At 32.8% G+C, this 17,016-nt stretch overlaps 1 protein-coding gene across 1 annotated transcript; it reads left to right on the top strand.

The window, feature by feature from the left end:
* Positions 1-12,530: 12,530 nt before the first annotated feature.
* On the top strand, positions 12,531-13,539 carry LOC139858636 (ethylene-responsive transcription factor ERF061-like). The gene has a single exon (XM_071847470.1). The coding sequence runs from the start codon at positions 12,531-12,533 to the stop codon at positions 13,380-13,382; it is 852 nt and encodes a 283-aa protein (XP_071703571.1). The 3' UTR covers positions 13,383-13,539.
* Positions 13,540-17,016: the final 3,477 nt, after the last annotated feature.

Genomic DNA, 17,016 nt, shown 5'->3' on the forward strand with positions numbered 1-17,016 from the left:
CTGTAGCGAATTAGGTTAAAATTTAGGGTTTTAAATATTTTATTATTATATTTAAGTTATTAATTTATAATTAGTATTAATTATTATAATTTATAATTAGTAATTAGTTTATAACTAGTTAATTATTATAATTCCTATTAATTTATATTAATTTAGTTAAAACATGTTATTTAGTTAATTTAAATAAATTTATATTATAATTGCTCAAAACAAAATTCTAATCAATTAGTTCTATTAAAAGTTATTATTTTATTAATTATCATCTAGTAATAAACTTATTAGTATAATTTCAATTAATTCACTTTTAAGTTAATAATTATAAATAATGTATTCGTATAAATTAATAAGTAGTTCAATTAAATTAGGATTAAGTTATATTTTATTATTATTATGTAGTATTATCAATTCCTAATCCAAAACCCCCTTTAAATAAGTTTAACTTCAAAGACTATTAAAAAAAATTAATTTGAACACTGTCTCCCTGTGGAACGAACCGGATTTACCAACAAACTAAACTACACGGATAGGACCAGTTGCCTATATATGTTTGAAACCAACCTAAATTCGTTAAAATACCATATATACAATAAATCAATTCGTGTAACAAAACAACTCAAATCCGTTCATAAATAAAGGTACTGTTTCAACGCATCAGCAGGTAGTAAGTCGGTCCGAAAGGTCGTCAACCTAAGTCAATGGTCACTAAGTCAGTATGTTGTCCCAATAAGTTTAAAAGTGAATAAATTAAGTTTAAGTGTCATCATCGACATCATCATTATCATCATCATTCATCAACACTAAGGTAAGTTTAACAAGAATAAGGATCGAAACAAAAGGCTGACTTCGGACAGCTGTTACGACCTCTATACAAATCAAAAAGACGAGTAGTCAGTGTCTATGGCTCCGTATGTGAGTCCTCTAACCGTTGAACAATCTTCAGAACCTAACTCATCTTCGTTTGACCGTGGCGGTGGTTTTAGTGCGAGTAGGTCAGAAATTTCAGCACAATGTTACAAGGGCGTAGTGACTTTCGGAAGGCTATAAATCCTAAACCGTATATCGGATTAAGTCGAGGCCTATACGAAAAGTCATCTACTCGAAACGAACTATCTGAAAATTAATTTTCCAGAAGCCCAGGAGTCTGATAAGACCCCAACAAACAGCAAACAAGTACTCCGATGAGATTCTTGGTGCTTGATGCTCATCACGATTCTCATCCTTGATGCTTGTAAGCTTCAAGTGTACAACTCTTTGATGTTTTAGCATCACTTTGACCAAGGTTCAACCATCAACACACAACTAAGAGTAAAATCTATCATTCTACAAGTTTTGAACATCAAGATTGCCTCTTTATTGCATAAATCCAATAAAGCTTCAACCTTTGTCCATTTTACACAAGTTCATGCATCTATATCATATGTGATGATGGAGACTTGATCTTTATCATCACAACACACATAAAAAGGTTCCAAGCAAGTGAGATCTACAATAATAAATTAGATCTCAAGTATTAAGAAAACCCTAAGCTAGAAAGCTTGGATCTTTACAAGATTAATAAGACCATAAACTAGAAAGCTAAGATCTTTAATAAAATAATAAAAGTAATGAGACTATAAGCTAAAAAGCTAAGATCTTTAACATAATAATGAAACCCTAAGCTAAAAAGCTTGGATCTTTAGTGTTCTTGAAGATCTTGAAGCATAAAGCTTGGATCTTTAAGATACATGAAGATTACAAACACAAGTTTGAATCTTTATAACAAAATAACAAGATTAAAGCTAAAAAGATCTAGATCTACAAAATAAGTGAAGATTCAAAGCTAGAAAGCTTGAATCTTCCATGTTCTTGAAGGATTCAAACCCAAGTTTGAATCTACAAGATGTAATCAAGATCAAAAGCTAAAAAGCTAGACCCTTTGATGATGATGATGATGATTTCGTGAGAGAGAAGGGAAGAAGAAGAAGAAAAATCAAATACTTACACTTTTAGAGAGAGAAAGGCTAGAGAGAGAATTAGAGAGTAAGTGTGTGTAAATTACAAATGAAATCAAGTGTGAAATGGGTGAAGTAAGGCTTGTATTTATAGGCGGTGAGGTGAGGGAGGGGTGATGGTGGCCGTGGGAATTGGTGGGGGACAAGGGGGACACCTTTTTGCTTTTTGGTTAATGGTTGTCTAAAGTTGGTGCTTATGTTAGGATCTCATGCAACATTAAGGATAATACTTAACAAAAATGCTAGTATGTTCCCTCTAATAGATGGGCATTTGTCTTTCATTAATATGGGTCACTAACTCATTTAAATTGGGCTAATTAAATAGTCCACTAGCTAGTGTAGGGTGGGCTAAAGTCCAACAAGGTAGAAAGTCCAACAAGACTAACTAGTGTGCTCTAGTAAATTACTAAGCGTAATTAAGCATCCAAAAACCCAAGTAATTGTTATTACAAAATAACAATTAGTATTACGTAGTCATAATATTCCAATTATGGCCAAAGTTAATCGTGTACCAAGTACATAGCTCGTTTCAAACGTCAAGTGACACCAACGGTCGTAAAAGCTTTCGCGGATCAAGTTAAGTGATTACACACTTAATAGCACGTTGTAAGATATTAATGAAAGTAATTAATCATTAAATAAGATCCCAGAGCATAAACTAGCTCAGTACGCACATATACGCAGTTTCATGAAAGCACAAAGCACAAAGCACAAAAGCAAGTCGAAAAAGCCGGGTCGTTATATAGTAATATAATAATAAATATATGTTAAGTAGTTCACGGGAAGCATGCACTCACAACAGTATCCATCTAATATTTGTATGTTAGTTACCGACAGTTTTCACGGACTGCTATATCGCGCTCCGTTGTTCAAACAGGGGGCGAATAAAAGTGTTCAGAAAAATCCCATATTTTGAAATTAACTATATTTATTTATTTTGGTCATTATGGTATAAAATTTGATCATTAAATTATTAAATAAAAATTACATCAACTGTCCCACTCGATTCTAGATAAAATATAAAAAGTTCTAAAATTTAACAAATATCTCCTAACTCAGTTTTGGATCACCGTTTATTTTAAAATCATATAAGTTCGAATTTAACTTGCTTACTATCAATCGGAACATCAACCGATTATTACAATCATTTAATATTTATATTTAATATACATATAGATTCATTTTCATAACAATTTAATTATATCGTATTTCATTTTACATTTTTAGTTCTAACAATTAAATGTATATCAATATTTCCAGTTATTATATATATATATATATATATATATATATATATATATATATATATATATATATATATATACACACACACACACACATTCATTTACAATTAATTGTTCGTGAATCATCGGAAGAGGTCGAAGATCAATGAATACATGAACACAGTTCAAAGTTTTTGAGATTTCAATATTACAGACTTTGCTTATCGTGTCGGAAACATATAAAGATTAAGTTTAAATTTAGTCGGAAATTTCCGGGTCGTCACAGAAAATATGTCATCCACGGATATATTTATTTATCACCCGAAATACATATATAAATATAAATGTATACATATTTACTTAAATATATGGATGTACATTTACATATCCTTTTAAATGTACACTTAAAACTATTAAATGCTATCAAAAATATGAATTGTGAAGATATAACTATGTAAATAGTATTAAATTCATATATATTACATCTATTTGTTAAGAATACTTTGATAATGTCATTTCATAATAGGATATTTCTTAGAAAAAATGTACAACCAACGCAAACCCGTTAACACGCTTAATCTAACGAATATGTATATGGATGAATGAATTATATTTAAATGGATATGAATATGAATTTGAAAAATTAAATGGACATGAATATAGATATAAGATATCACCCGATTCATATCCGATCCATTGTCATCAATAGTCCGACCATGTGTTGCAAATCGACGAACACATCAGGAATACAATTATTGGCAAGGCAAAGACAAGGTGGTGCCATCGAGCCAGGGGCGAAACTATTTGGGGGCAGGGTGGGGCGGCCGTCCCCAGTGAATTTTCAATTTTCGGTGTAAAAATTTTGGGCTTTTCGACTGTTCATGGTGGATTTTTTTTTCCCCAAAACCTACATATTGCCCAAAAACCTTCAAATTTTGCCTATAAATCTTCAAATTTTGCCCAAAAATCTCTATAATTTGCCTAACATCATATTTTTGCCCCGAAACCTCCATATTTTTGCCAAAAAAAATTGCTACGGTCACTGATCGAGGCTTTTATTGACGTGAGGCAACAAGACGTGAGATTAGCGGTACTATTGGGAGCACTCTAAGAAAACGCAAAACTACATATAAATATAAACAAGCTAGTATGTCTTCGTTTTTGAAGGGGTGTGCATCAACTTTTAATAATCAAATGAACCCTTTTCACGTAATACATTCCCACTTTCCTTTTTAACACTTAATTATGAATTGGTGATTTAAAGTTTAGTTTTGTACTTCACATCAAATATTAAATACTTTTTAAGAAGTAATCTATGCTTAGCTAATAAAAGAGATAATCTTTCTCTACTAGTCACACATGCTTGAGAAAGTGAAAGCATGGGAAAGAAGTAGTTGTAAAGTGAAAGGTGGATGGTTTGACTTTAGGATCTCACATGCAAAATGGACCACATCTAACCTGCCTTTCTTCTTTCTTTTCAATACGTCCATCACCACACTACTTTTTGAATTTAATGTACCTTGTCCTCATCGTCTCTAATCTCACTTACGTCCATATACTATAGAAACACACGTAAGCAAAACGTAAGTAAAACGCATAATTTAAACAAAAATAAAAATAAAAATACTACTACCAACCATAAATACAAATGGGTAACTTTTCTTTGTTTAGATTATTTGAAGAGAAGAGTAATTTTACTAAGATATACGCGGTCTAAACTCTGAACATGTTATTTCATGACCTCTTCACTCTTTCTTTGATCGAGTATCTCATGTGATGTCGTGAGGTTTGAATTAAAAACTTTATAAAAGTATTAAGCCAACAACTAAACTATCTGTTGGATTCTAGTAACAGGACGTATAACTTATTAATCAATTTAATAAGATGTTAACGATTAATCGTAAAGTTTGAACAAATACAAGTGCGTAGTAATAGAATTGAACAAACACTTCTCAAGGAATTGTATTTAATGTATACGTTGAATACACAATTATAATGAATTATTTGATAGCAATTGGAATGAACCACGAAATAAGCCAACACATCTACTTTATCTATACTATGCAAACTTGGTTTGAAGCTAACTTTTATATCTTCGCTCTTGATCTCTTCTTCCAGAAATCATGGAGAATCCCTTAAATACTGATCTTTATATCAATACTTGATCAAGTCTTCAAATAGAAAAGTAATACCTGATAATCTTTTATTTAAAATATTATAATTGTTGCAATATAATCACACACATATTGAGAAATTTGGTAATCTTTCGAAGTCTGGAAAATAGAGGTAGTCTTTCGAAATATGGTAGTCTTTTGAAGTCTGTAGACGAAGATAGTCTGAAAAATAGAGGTAGTCTAGTCTATTTTAGACCAACTATGAATAGTATAGATTTTCCGGACTTGAACCAAAACTTTGTTATTCTTCAAAACCAACTTTTATTTTTTACTCATCAAATTCAAGCTAAGTTTCAACTAATTTTCCCATCACAATCCGATGATGGTTAAATATACGAGTACCCAAATTGTGTGGTCACATACACCACATGATTACGGTTTAAAATAGGGAAACTTATTTGAAAATGCATTGAATTTTCCTCAAATTCTTATTGTATGCATCCAACTTTCAGATATCCTATTGTATGCACTCAACTTTTAGATCTTTACTATTGTATGCATTGAATTACTTATAGCTCAGGTAGCTGGTTAATATGTAAAAAAAATTATGTTGTTAGTCCTTCAACTTAACGTCCGTTAAATTTTTTCGTTAAACCACTTAATCTTCATCTTCCTCCCAAAATTCTTACTACTTTATTTCTCTAACCCAAATTTCTCCAAAATTTTCCCATTTCAATCTTCAGCTTCAACTTCACAATCAAGCATACTGCTATATATATATATATATATATATATATATATATATATATATATATATATATATATATTCTCTATAAAGAACTGGATTTTTTTTCTCTCTCCTCCCAAATTTTCCCTGCGTTCACACTAGATCACAAATAGATCACAAACAGCTCATGTCTTTTTGACTCAATTTTTATGCTGTTTCTTGCAATCTGCTTATGATTACGTGTTCTGTTATTGAAGATCTACTAACATAAAGGCTATTTACGATTGGAATAAGGAATGGGCAAGAATTCAGGGGGAAGAAGAAGAAAAAGAATCTGAATAAAGATGCTAAGGTTTGTGGTAGTCAATCTCACAAGGATGATCTTGGAAGTTCCATAGAGGATAACCAATCAGTTACAGAAGGGTTGTCGGATGATCAAACACCAATTGAAAAAAGGTTATTGAACGATGTGGATATTGGTGTCACTCCAATGTGCACGACAACAGATGAATTGTTCTTGCAACAACAAGAAGATGATGATCCTAAGGGTGAAAATGTTGTTGAAGATGACATTGCAAGCGTTCACACGGTGGTTGAATCATCGGATGATGAGGTCCATGCGAGTGTTCGTTCGGTCAAAGTATCATTTGAAGATGAGGTTTATGTGCATGAGGAAGATCCAATTGCGCCAGATATTGGTTTGTCGGATCAGTTGGAAGAAAATCTGAAGAAATTGAATGAAAACATTACTCCCCGGGCTATTTCTGAAGCAGTTAATGTTGATCCTCATGTTATTGGTGATACGAAGGGCAATGTTTCTCCACCATTAGTTGGAGCTCCAATAGCCACATCAGTGGATCCTAAGTCACCTTCAAGTTCTCTTATCTAAAAGCAATAGAGGGTTCCTCGAGTGGCAATAAGGTCAACTTTCGTCTTTTACAAAACATGAATACTCTGAATGAAGGAGTCGATGTGGAATTGCCTATCTCGTCTGTTATGGAGGCTCTTGATAGATATAACAACACGCTATATGGTTACTTTATTGGAAAACGAGTTGCGTACCCTGTTGTGAAGAATTATGTCATGAATGCGTGGAGTAAATATGGAATCGAAAAGACAATGATGAATTCTAAAGGTTTCTTTTTCTTCAAGTTTGCTACTGCAAAGGGTATGCAGGATGTTATTGAGAATGGACCCTGGATGATCAGAACTTCCCCGATCATTCTCAATAAATGGTCGGCGAATATCTCCTTAACCAAAGAAGATTTGACAAAGGTCCCAGTATGGGTTAAGATTCACGATGTTCCATTAACAGGTTATAATGCTGATGGTCTAAGTATGATTGCATCCAAGATTGGAAATCCTATTATGTTGGATTCCTATACTAGTACCATGTGCGTTGAGGCATGGGGTCGGCCAAACTATGCCCGTGCAATGATTGAAATATTAGCAGAGCATGAGTTGAAGTCGACTCTCACGGTAGCTACTCCTGGAATTAATGGTAAGAGAAGCACGGTTGATACGGTGAAGATAGAGTATGAATGGAAACCTCCGCGATGCTCGGGATGTAAAGTTTTTGGTCACCAAGATGCGCAATGTACAAAGCATATTACTACTATAGTAGTCACGAAAATAGTGGATAGTGATGGTTTTCAAACTCAAAATAAAGGAAAGAATCCAAATCATGATCAAACAAGAAGGCAAACAGATGGGTTTAATGTGGGAAAAAGAAAGCAAAAATTGGTATACAGGCCCAAGAAGAATGTGGCCCAAAGTGTTAATACTAATGGCTTGCCGAAGGTTACTCAAGTGGATAAAAAAGTTACTCAAGTGGATAAAAAAAGGTCAGAAGGTGGGACAAGTAAGGGTCAACAAGTGAAGATTCAAAATTCGTTCGGAACTTTAAATAATGAGACATATAACCTAGTAGATGAACCGAGCGATGTTGAATCTGAAAAGGAGGAAACGGCCCAGTTTATGGCGGGGAAAAAGGTTACTAAGACATCGACTACGTTTGGATTGAAGTCGGGCTGGTTGTAGTTGTGTGTCCTTGTTTAGATGGGTCGTTTGGTTTTCTTGTTTTTGCTAGTCCTCGTTAGATGTTTAGGTCTAGCTTGTTTTTTTGGTTGTCTGAGAGGCCACAAGGTGCGCTTGTTGTTGTTGTTGTTGTTTCTATTTGCATTTTATTATTTTTTTAATAAAAATATTCACCGGGTAAAATCCATTACTCAATATATATATATATATATATATATATATATATATATATATATATATATATATATATATATATATATATTCTCTCTCTTTTTGGGTGATTTTACTATTCATCAAATCTGGAAATCAGCTTCCCCAAATCTGTAAACTCTTCACGTAATTTGTTTGTTTTTCTTTTGTTTTCCTGCAACTAAACCTTGAAATCATCCAAAAATAAACACCCAGAACCAAATTTTAGTAGAAATCGAGCCAGAAAAAAAACCCGACACTTATTCGTGCATCAAAAGGTTCTTGTTATTCTATTAATTCAAATTCATGTGACACAAAATCGAATAATAGTGTTAATTCACTTCAGATTCCTATGGTGGATCGGGAAGAAAATATGACAAGCGGTCGAGTGGGTGAGCGCATATCTTATTTGGAAAAACCGGAATCAAAAGGTTTTTAAGAATAAGGCTTGGAACCCGCCGGTTGCTTTAAATGAGATTCAAGTGAAAGCTTTTCAATGGATCGCGAAGAGGATCAAGAAGAAGAATATTGAGTTGCACCTGTGGTTAACTAACCCATTAAGTGCAATTGCATGATTTGGACTCTTCCACTAGGCTGCCTTCTTGGCATCTTATTGTAATTTTTGTACAAGTTGTAATTTTATGGTGTGAATCTTTGGTGTTGCCTCAGCAGCACCCTTCCTGTAACATAAGTTAATTTTTAATAATAAAATGTTGCTTTTCAAAAAAAAAAAAAAAAAAAATTCCTATGGTGGATCTTTGCAATACAAAATCGAATAATAGTGTTAATTCACTCAAAATGCTAGTAACGATGTTGAAATATCCAAGAATGCAACAATGTGTATACCATACCCTCTTGTTCCAGATTCAGATTCGGATTTAAATGTTCATTAGGTTATCAATAATAATAAAGGAGAATTGGGTGGGGTGGATGCTCACAAAGACCAGAAATCTAGCCAAATTAGTGAAAAAGCTGATGTAGGAGAGCTGGAATCTCACAAAGATCAGTTTGGTGGCATCTCACCTTGTTTGCAATATCAAAGGAACAAAAAGTTAGAATTTATTTTATGTTTTTTTAATGATATATAGTAAAGCAATGTTTTCAATTGATATATAGGTAATTTGGGATTTAAAAGTTAGAAAAAAAAAGTGAAAAAAAGAAGGTGAAGAAGGGTGGAAGATGAAAGAAGGTGAAGAAGGACCAATGATGTAATTTTGTCTAGAAAAAACTAATGATGCAATATCTGATAAACATGAGGGACCAATGATGTAATTTTGCAATTGAGGTGACCTGAAAGTTATCTATTATAACAGGTTAAACGCATACAATTGTAGAGATTTAAAAGTTCAATGCATACAATAGGAGATCTGAAAGTTGAATGCATACAATAAGAATTTAGTGAAAGTTTAATGCATTTTCAAATAACTTTCCCTTTAAAATACACAAATTTAGATCATAAAATGTCTCATCAAAAAGGAAGTTTTTTAGATGCTATTTGCACAAAACTTTTATATGATTGGAAAGGTTTGAATTTCAAACTTGTTAATGTTATTTGTCTCCACATTTCAGTGATAATTAATGTAAATAACAATGAACGTGGATGTTGAAAATCCATGACATATTATACAACTTCATAATACCATCATCTTAAATTTATGCTTTACTGTTTGGTTTAGCTTTTGAATTTTAGCCCCAATACCATGTGTTTTGTCTAAGATTGTTGTTACACTAGCCACATTTGATGTTTTTTTTTACCACTTTATAAGAAATAAATGAAATTTGAAAAACTTAACGCCCACTTTCATTTTTTAGGTTTCTTTTTTATGTTATCCAAGAAAAGCATATTTTTATTTACTTAGATGTACGCGATATAACTGAATTATTTCATGATTGTTTCTGACCATTTTCTGTCACCCCAAATTGTGTTGATAGTGAGATTTGATCATGATGAACCTAAAATTTCTTGTGAGGAAACAAGACTCAATCAGGCTATTTTGTAATGGTTTGTAACACCCAGTTTCCTATGTATATAAAACTAGAGTTATAAAACTAAAATAAGTCCCATGTTATGTTGATTAGAACTTACTCTATCCTTGAACGTTAATTCACAAGTGATTACACTAGACCATTGCATAGGCCATGAAATGTTATAAAATATAATCTATTTTTATTTTTATGGTTGACTACATAGATGCCACCAAATCTATTTATGATAGAATACAGCCATTAATCAGATTCATATTTAAGTCCCTAACCCTACTCAAATTTCATTTTCATTTATAAGCTTTTTTGTTATTTTTCTAAAAATGCTTAGTAAATCAAATTTTTTTAGATACCAAATACTTCTGATATTCGTCTTTTATATATGAAAAAACCACAGTACAAATGTACTAACAAACTTTGGAGACCGGATCAAAGTTACATGTTTCTCTAAATGTGAGTACATGACCTACCAAACAATCCGAAACGCGTATCAAAAGTCTAAATCTATTAATGCGTTTACAAGGATCAAAAGGAATGAATCGTATATGAAATAAAAACCTTGCTAACAAAGACGACGCACTTTAATTGTATATCTTTCAGCATTTAGACTTGTACATTGCTTCTAAACCTAGTTTATAGTCTTTACATTAAATATATCAACTTTCTTTTTTCAAAAGATAAAAAGTTGATGAAAAAGGGAGTGGAAGCAAATTTCTCCTGGAGAAGACCCATACCACTCTATGAAAAAAGCAAATTGAAGACCACAACTACGCGTGGCACTCTTTAAATTGGCTTATTGATTAATTTTATTAGTGAACAAGTGGCTTTTTGATTGACATTTATTAGTTAACAAGTAGAAACTCTATTACAAGCTTCCTACCAACAAGGAGAAAAAGTTGCACTTTTTAGCACAACTTTCTTTGAGGTCAATTGCGACTCAAATGTGAAACCAAAGATCTCCTCTTTGACCTTTTTTTTTTAATAAATTTTTTATTTTATTTTTTGAGGAAAAAACAAAAGTTAAATTGAATAGATCCAAAGATCTAACTGAGTTATATTGCGAATCAGATCTAAAGATTTCACCATTTGACCTTAAGGTGATTTCTTTATATTAGATTTAAGAGACCAGCAAAGGCATTTGTACTTATGACTTCATAAATATTGGAGTGTTTTTTATGAAAGACTGTTGTAGGCATTACCTAGAGCGGAATTAACCACTTTCGTGATCATTTGCCACGCACGCACGCACTTTCTGGCGGAAATCTGACTCGCACTTCAGGGACCGGATCCATCAATTCATACGGGCATGTGAATCGGGCCGAATTCCTTGTAGCGGGTCGGTAAAACCTCCCTAGAAACTTCTTAGAAGACATGGATCGAATCCCCGACCTCTACCCTCCTATTACACAAGGTAATTGGGGTGAACAACTGAGCCACGAATGCATGTTCATTTCATAAAGATTATTGAATGAGAGGATTCACACAAACAGTAAAGGTAACTAATTAGGCATTGTCCAAGTCATCCGTTAATGTAAATGTACCATCTTTTGTACTAACTAACAATTTAGAGTAAAATGAATAAAGTCGGCCTCGTAACATACTTCAAGTAGATACGAGTAAAAAACTTGATCGAGGTAATATTGGTAAATAACTACTTAGAAACTATACAACAACTCTAAGGCTTAGCCCGGGTGCTTGGAGGCTTAAAAATCTTACGTGGAGACCCAAATTCAATCTCTACAGACTAAAATTACTGACAAGTTAGCTTTTTATCAGAGGACGTAAGTAGTTGTGTCATTATTTTGACCCATAACTAGAAAAATTTAAACCTTTTAGGATACGTTACATTTCTATGTAAATTGCTATTTTTAAAAATTTGTAACAATTTTTTGAACATTACTAGCCCTCATGGGTTGTCGATGCATACACATTTTTCATGGGCTAAAAGGTCATTTCACATATAATATATCAAGGGACCATAAAAAAAAACCTTGTTCTGCAGCTATAAATACACCCAATCAGAATCCAAATGAGCAGAAAGATTTTATACCTGAAAATTTTGATTGATTCCCATTTCAAAATAAGAGTCAAAAGCTCCAATTTCTTTGCACATTTTCTTGTTTTTCTGCAAGAAAACTAAATTCTCAATACCTTTAGTTAAACTACTGTTCAATTATTCAAATTCTAAAACAGAGTCCCCTGTTTCCTCTGTTTTCCCCTGTTTCTAATTATTCTTTTCCAACATTTTTTCATAAAATTATTCATCATGGAAGAAAATTATCCTTACAATGACATAGGATCTTCTCTTTCTAATCTAATTTTGAACAGTAGAGACAATACAAACACCTTAGATTCAATCTTTACTAACTGCTCACCATCGGTTACTTCAAACGAAATTCGTCAACCACTCGGCTCTTCGGTTTATTTAAAGCAAAGAGATTTACTTCAACAATTCTCCAAACGAAACATGGGAAAACATGTTGTATCGTATTTAAGTTTAAAAGGCGAAACGAAGTTTTCAGATTATTGTACTAATCCTTATAAAAAGAAGCATTATAGGGGAGTTAGGCAGAGGCATTGGGGTAAATGGGTGGCTGAAATTAGATTACCTCAAAATAGAATGAGGGTTTGGTTAGGTACTTATGAAACTGCTGAGGCTGCAGCCTATGTTTATGATCGAGCCGCTTATAAGTTACGAGGTGAGTACGCGCAGTTGAATTTCCCGAACGTACAGGACCCGAATCAGATGGGGTTAATTGGAAATACACAAAAGTTGAATGCTTTAAGAAATGCAGCAGATGCAAAGATTCAAGCAATATGTCAGAAACTGTTGAAGGAGAAAACGAACAAGAAGAAGAAGATTAAGAAGAAGAACAAGAAGAGTGAGAGTGGAACTCGAAGTACGGGTTGTGATGAGGTGATGTCATCGATATCGTGTGCTGGGAATGAAGTGATGTCATCGCCGAGTTTGTCTGAAGACGGGTTTTGGAAGGAAGATAGTGGTGAGTCAATGATGGTGGTGGGGCCGATTACAGGTGAATCAGAGTTTGAAGAATGCTCCCTTGCTCGATTGCCTTCGTATGATCCAGATTTGATTTGGGCGGTTTTAGCAAATTGAGAATAGAGTTGTTATTTAGGCCTTAATCACGCACTAATTTTGGGTACTATTTATCTGTTTTAAGCTTCAAAAATGCAAAGTTCATGTTGACCTAATGTTCGTAGAAATTTTAATCTTATATTATAAGTTAGAGACATTTGATTGCATGTGTGAACATGATGGGTTTAACAGTATAACTGGGATGTTAACTTATACTCGTAATTATCATATTAACTACGGAGTATGTGGTTTGTCTTTGTTCAAATGCATGGCGGAACTTGGAGCCAACCATAGATGGAGCAAAACTAGTGAATAACTAAATATTAAAAAAAAAACTTATTTTTTAGGTAAAAAAAAAATTTAGTGTAATTTTTTTTTTAAAAAATTCGGACATGGCTGGCACCCGCTCCGGATATAACTAAGTACCGCCCCTGTTCAAATGGTACATCATTGTTATGCATAACTTTGAGAGCGCATGATTATGACGGTTGAAACTTACTCAAGGTGCAATTTTTCACAGTTAAGCAGCCTTTTAAACTGCTTAATCCAAATAGTTCTTAATCCAAATAGTTCTTTGAATATATGAGTAATATGATATAATGATAGTTTTTATGATCATATTTAATTTGTAAGTTGAAATATTCATAACTTTCAAAAGTGATGGAGAACAAGTGTCTATTGGTAAATCCACAATCAACTTGTTTTGGCCCGTTACACAACAAGCCCAACCTGCCCATTCACAACACCCAATTACTGTTACAAACAAAGTTACAGAAAAGAAATTATTTTTTTGAAAGTCAACAGTCAGTATCGAATACTCTCATTGGTCACGCACGCACGCACAAAGCTTCATTTTTCACGTAACATGGCTACAATTTTATTCGAAGATTGTCTAGCTGACATATCAGCAAAACGAAACAGATTACATACATATTGTTCATCTCAAATTTCATGATGCATGAATGCATCTTCAAATATATGGCATTAATAATACATACATAATACATAAATGATTATAAAACGAAAATTATATGAAAGAGTACGTTAGTACAAATATCTAACGTAGTTAAGCTGAAAATATTTCAATAATTTCTTTTTTCTTTTTTTTTTTTTTTGGTAAAGGGTTTTCACCCAGTAAATTTTATAAAAACAAAAATATACAATGAAGCAAATACAACAGCAGCCAAAGAGCCATAACAACCAAACACCAAAGAGAACCAAGTCAACACTAGGAACTCAAAAGCCTAAAACAAAAATTTAAAACACTTTCCAGGAATGTCTCATCCGTTGCACTTGTACCGAATCTTTGAGTTTTAGGGACATAATCTTAAGTCGCACAGTCGAAAATATCACTTCAAATAGCTGCTTCTCTGATCGAATATCTTTTTTGAACAACCTATTATTTCGTACTTGCCAAATGTAGTATACCAAGCCGCGAGCACTAGTTTAGACACCACCACCCTACATGTCTTCCTGCTAGCATAAGGAGTCAAGTAGGCAAACATATCTTTCCACTTATTACTACCCGTCGGATAACAAGTAAATTTTTGAGCTTCACACCACACCTTGTTAGCATATGGGCATAAGAAGAATAAGTGTTCATGAGAGTCTTGAACCAAATTACATAATGGGCAGAGTAAAATTGAGTGTATCTCCCAAAGCTTGAGTTTGTCTTGAGTCTTTAATCTCTCCCCACTTAAGAGCCACATTATGACAGCATGTCTTGGGATACAATGCACATACCAAACCATATCATACCATGTAACAACTTGCGCTCTCGGTCTGATTGACTGCCATGCTTTATTAACCGAAAAATTGTTGGAGTTACCAGCTGCATCCTTCCAAACAACATAGTCCAGGTCCTCAGTTAAGTTTGGTATAGAAATATAGGTTAGTTGGGGGTATTTGGTGACCCTATTGGCTGGCCACGTCCATTGTTGATCTTGGGTTAAATCAGCTACCTTTGAATTAAGCGTATAACCAACATTATGAATATCACGACTAGAAATAATGTTCACAAGAGGACTTTGGTTACACCAATTATAATACCAAGCAAAAGTTGTTCGACCATTACCAACCTTATGAATGATAAATTCCAGAACAACATTACGAATTTTTAGAATTCTTTTTCAAATCCAGCTTGCATCACTTGTCGCTTCAACAATCCAAAAATTTGAATTTTTAATGTGATACTCATGTATCCACTTTACCCACATAGACAGACGATTAGTAATGATACTCCAAATGTGAGATGAAATTAAAGCCACATTCCAATATTTTAGTCTTTTAATACCAAGGCCACCTTCATTCTTTGGCAAACAAACGTCATCCCATTTAACCTTAGCCTTACCTCGTTTCATCTCACCTTGACACCATAGAAAACCCCTCATAATTTTCTCCATTTCCTTAATAGTAGCCTCTGGAAGGATAAAAACAGATGCCCAGTATACTTGAATCAAAGCTAAAACTGATATGATCAGTTGGACACGACCGGCAAACGAGAGGAATTTGTTCCTCCAGTCCTCCACTTTGCTTCTTATTCTATCAACTAGCACTTTACAGTCTCGATGCAATAATCTAGATTACACTAGAGGGACCCCCAAGTAACGAATGGGAAGATTACCCTCCTCAAACGGCATTAGCTCAAAAATCTGAGTTTTCAATCCCGATGATACATTCGAGAAAAATACCGTGGTTTTAGGATCGCTTGGAACTAACCCGGAGCAGCTCTTGAATTCATTTTGAGCTTCACTTATAATCTACACCGAATCTTTATTAGCATGACAAAACAAAAAGAGATCGTCAGCAAAGCATACGTTCACAATATGTTGCTTATCACACTTAGGATGGTATATAAATCCTTCCGAATTCCTGATATTGCGCTGGATAATAAGGGTAAGGACTTCCATCACCATCGTAAATAGGTATGGAGAGAGTGGATCACCCTGACGCATGCCACGTTTCCCCTTGAAGATGTGACGACCCGGAGATTTTCGACCAAATTTAAACTTGATCTTTATAGAATCCTGACACGATAAGCAAAGTCTGTAATGTTATAGTCTCAAAAAGTTTTGAACAGTGTTCCTGTATACGATTGACCTTTGATTTCTTCCGACAATTCACGAACAAATGTTTGTAAACAACTAAATATATATATATAAATTTATATAAATATAAATATAAGTATTTGAAACTAAAAAATGTTATTAACTCAATAAAATTAAATATGAAAAATATTATACAAAATAAGTTGCTACTAATATAAATTTATGTATATAAATAAGTGATTTTTTATAATAATTAGTATCATATGTATATTGGAATATATATAAACTTGTATCATTATCATTAGTAATAATATTATTAGTAATAATATTACTACTATTATATCATTATAAACTTGTATTATTAATATGTATGATAATAATTATAATACATTTATGGTAATTGTTATCATTATCATTAGTAATAATATTACTACTATTATATAATTATAAACTTGTATTATTAATATGTATGACATTGATAGTATTATTATTATAGTTATAATAATTATTAGTAATACTAATTAGAAACTGTAAAAACAAATATATAAATATAACAGATATACATATATAAGGATAGACATATACAGATACATATAATATATAAATAC

This window comes from Rutidosis leptorrhynchoides, chromosome 7, assembly GCF_046630445.1.
Source record: "Rutidosis leptorrhynchoides isolate AG116_Rl617_1_P2 chromosome 7, CSIRO_AGI_Rlap_v1, whole genome shotgun sequence".
Taxonomy (NCBI): Eukaryota; Viridiplantae; Streptophyta; class Magnoliopsida; order Asterales; family Asteraceae; genus Rutidosis; species Rutidosis leptorrhynchoides.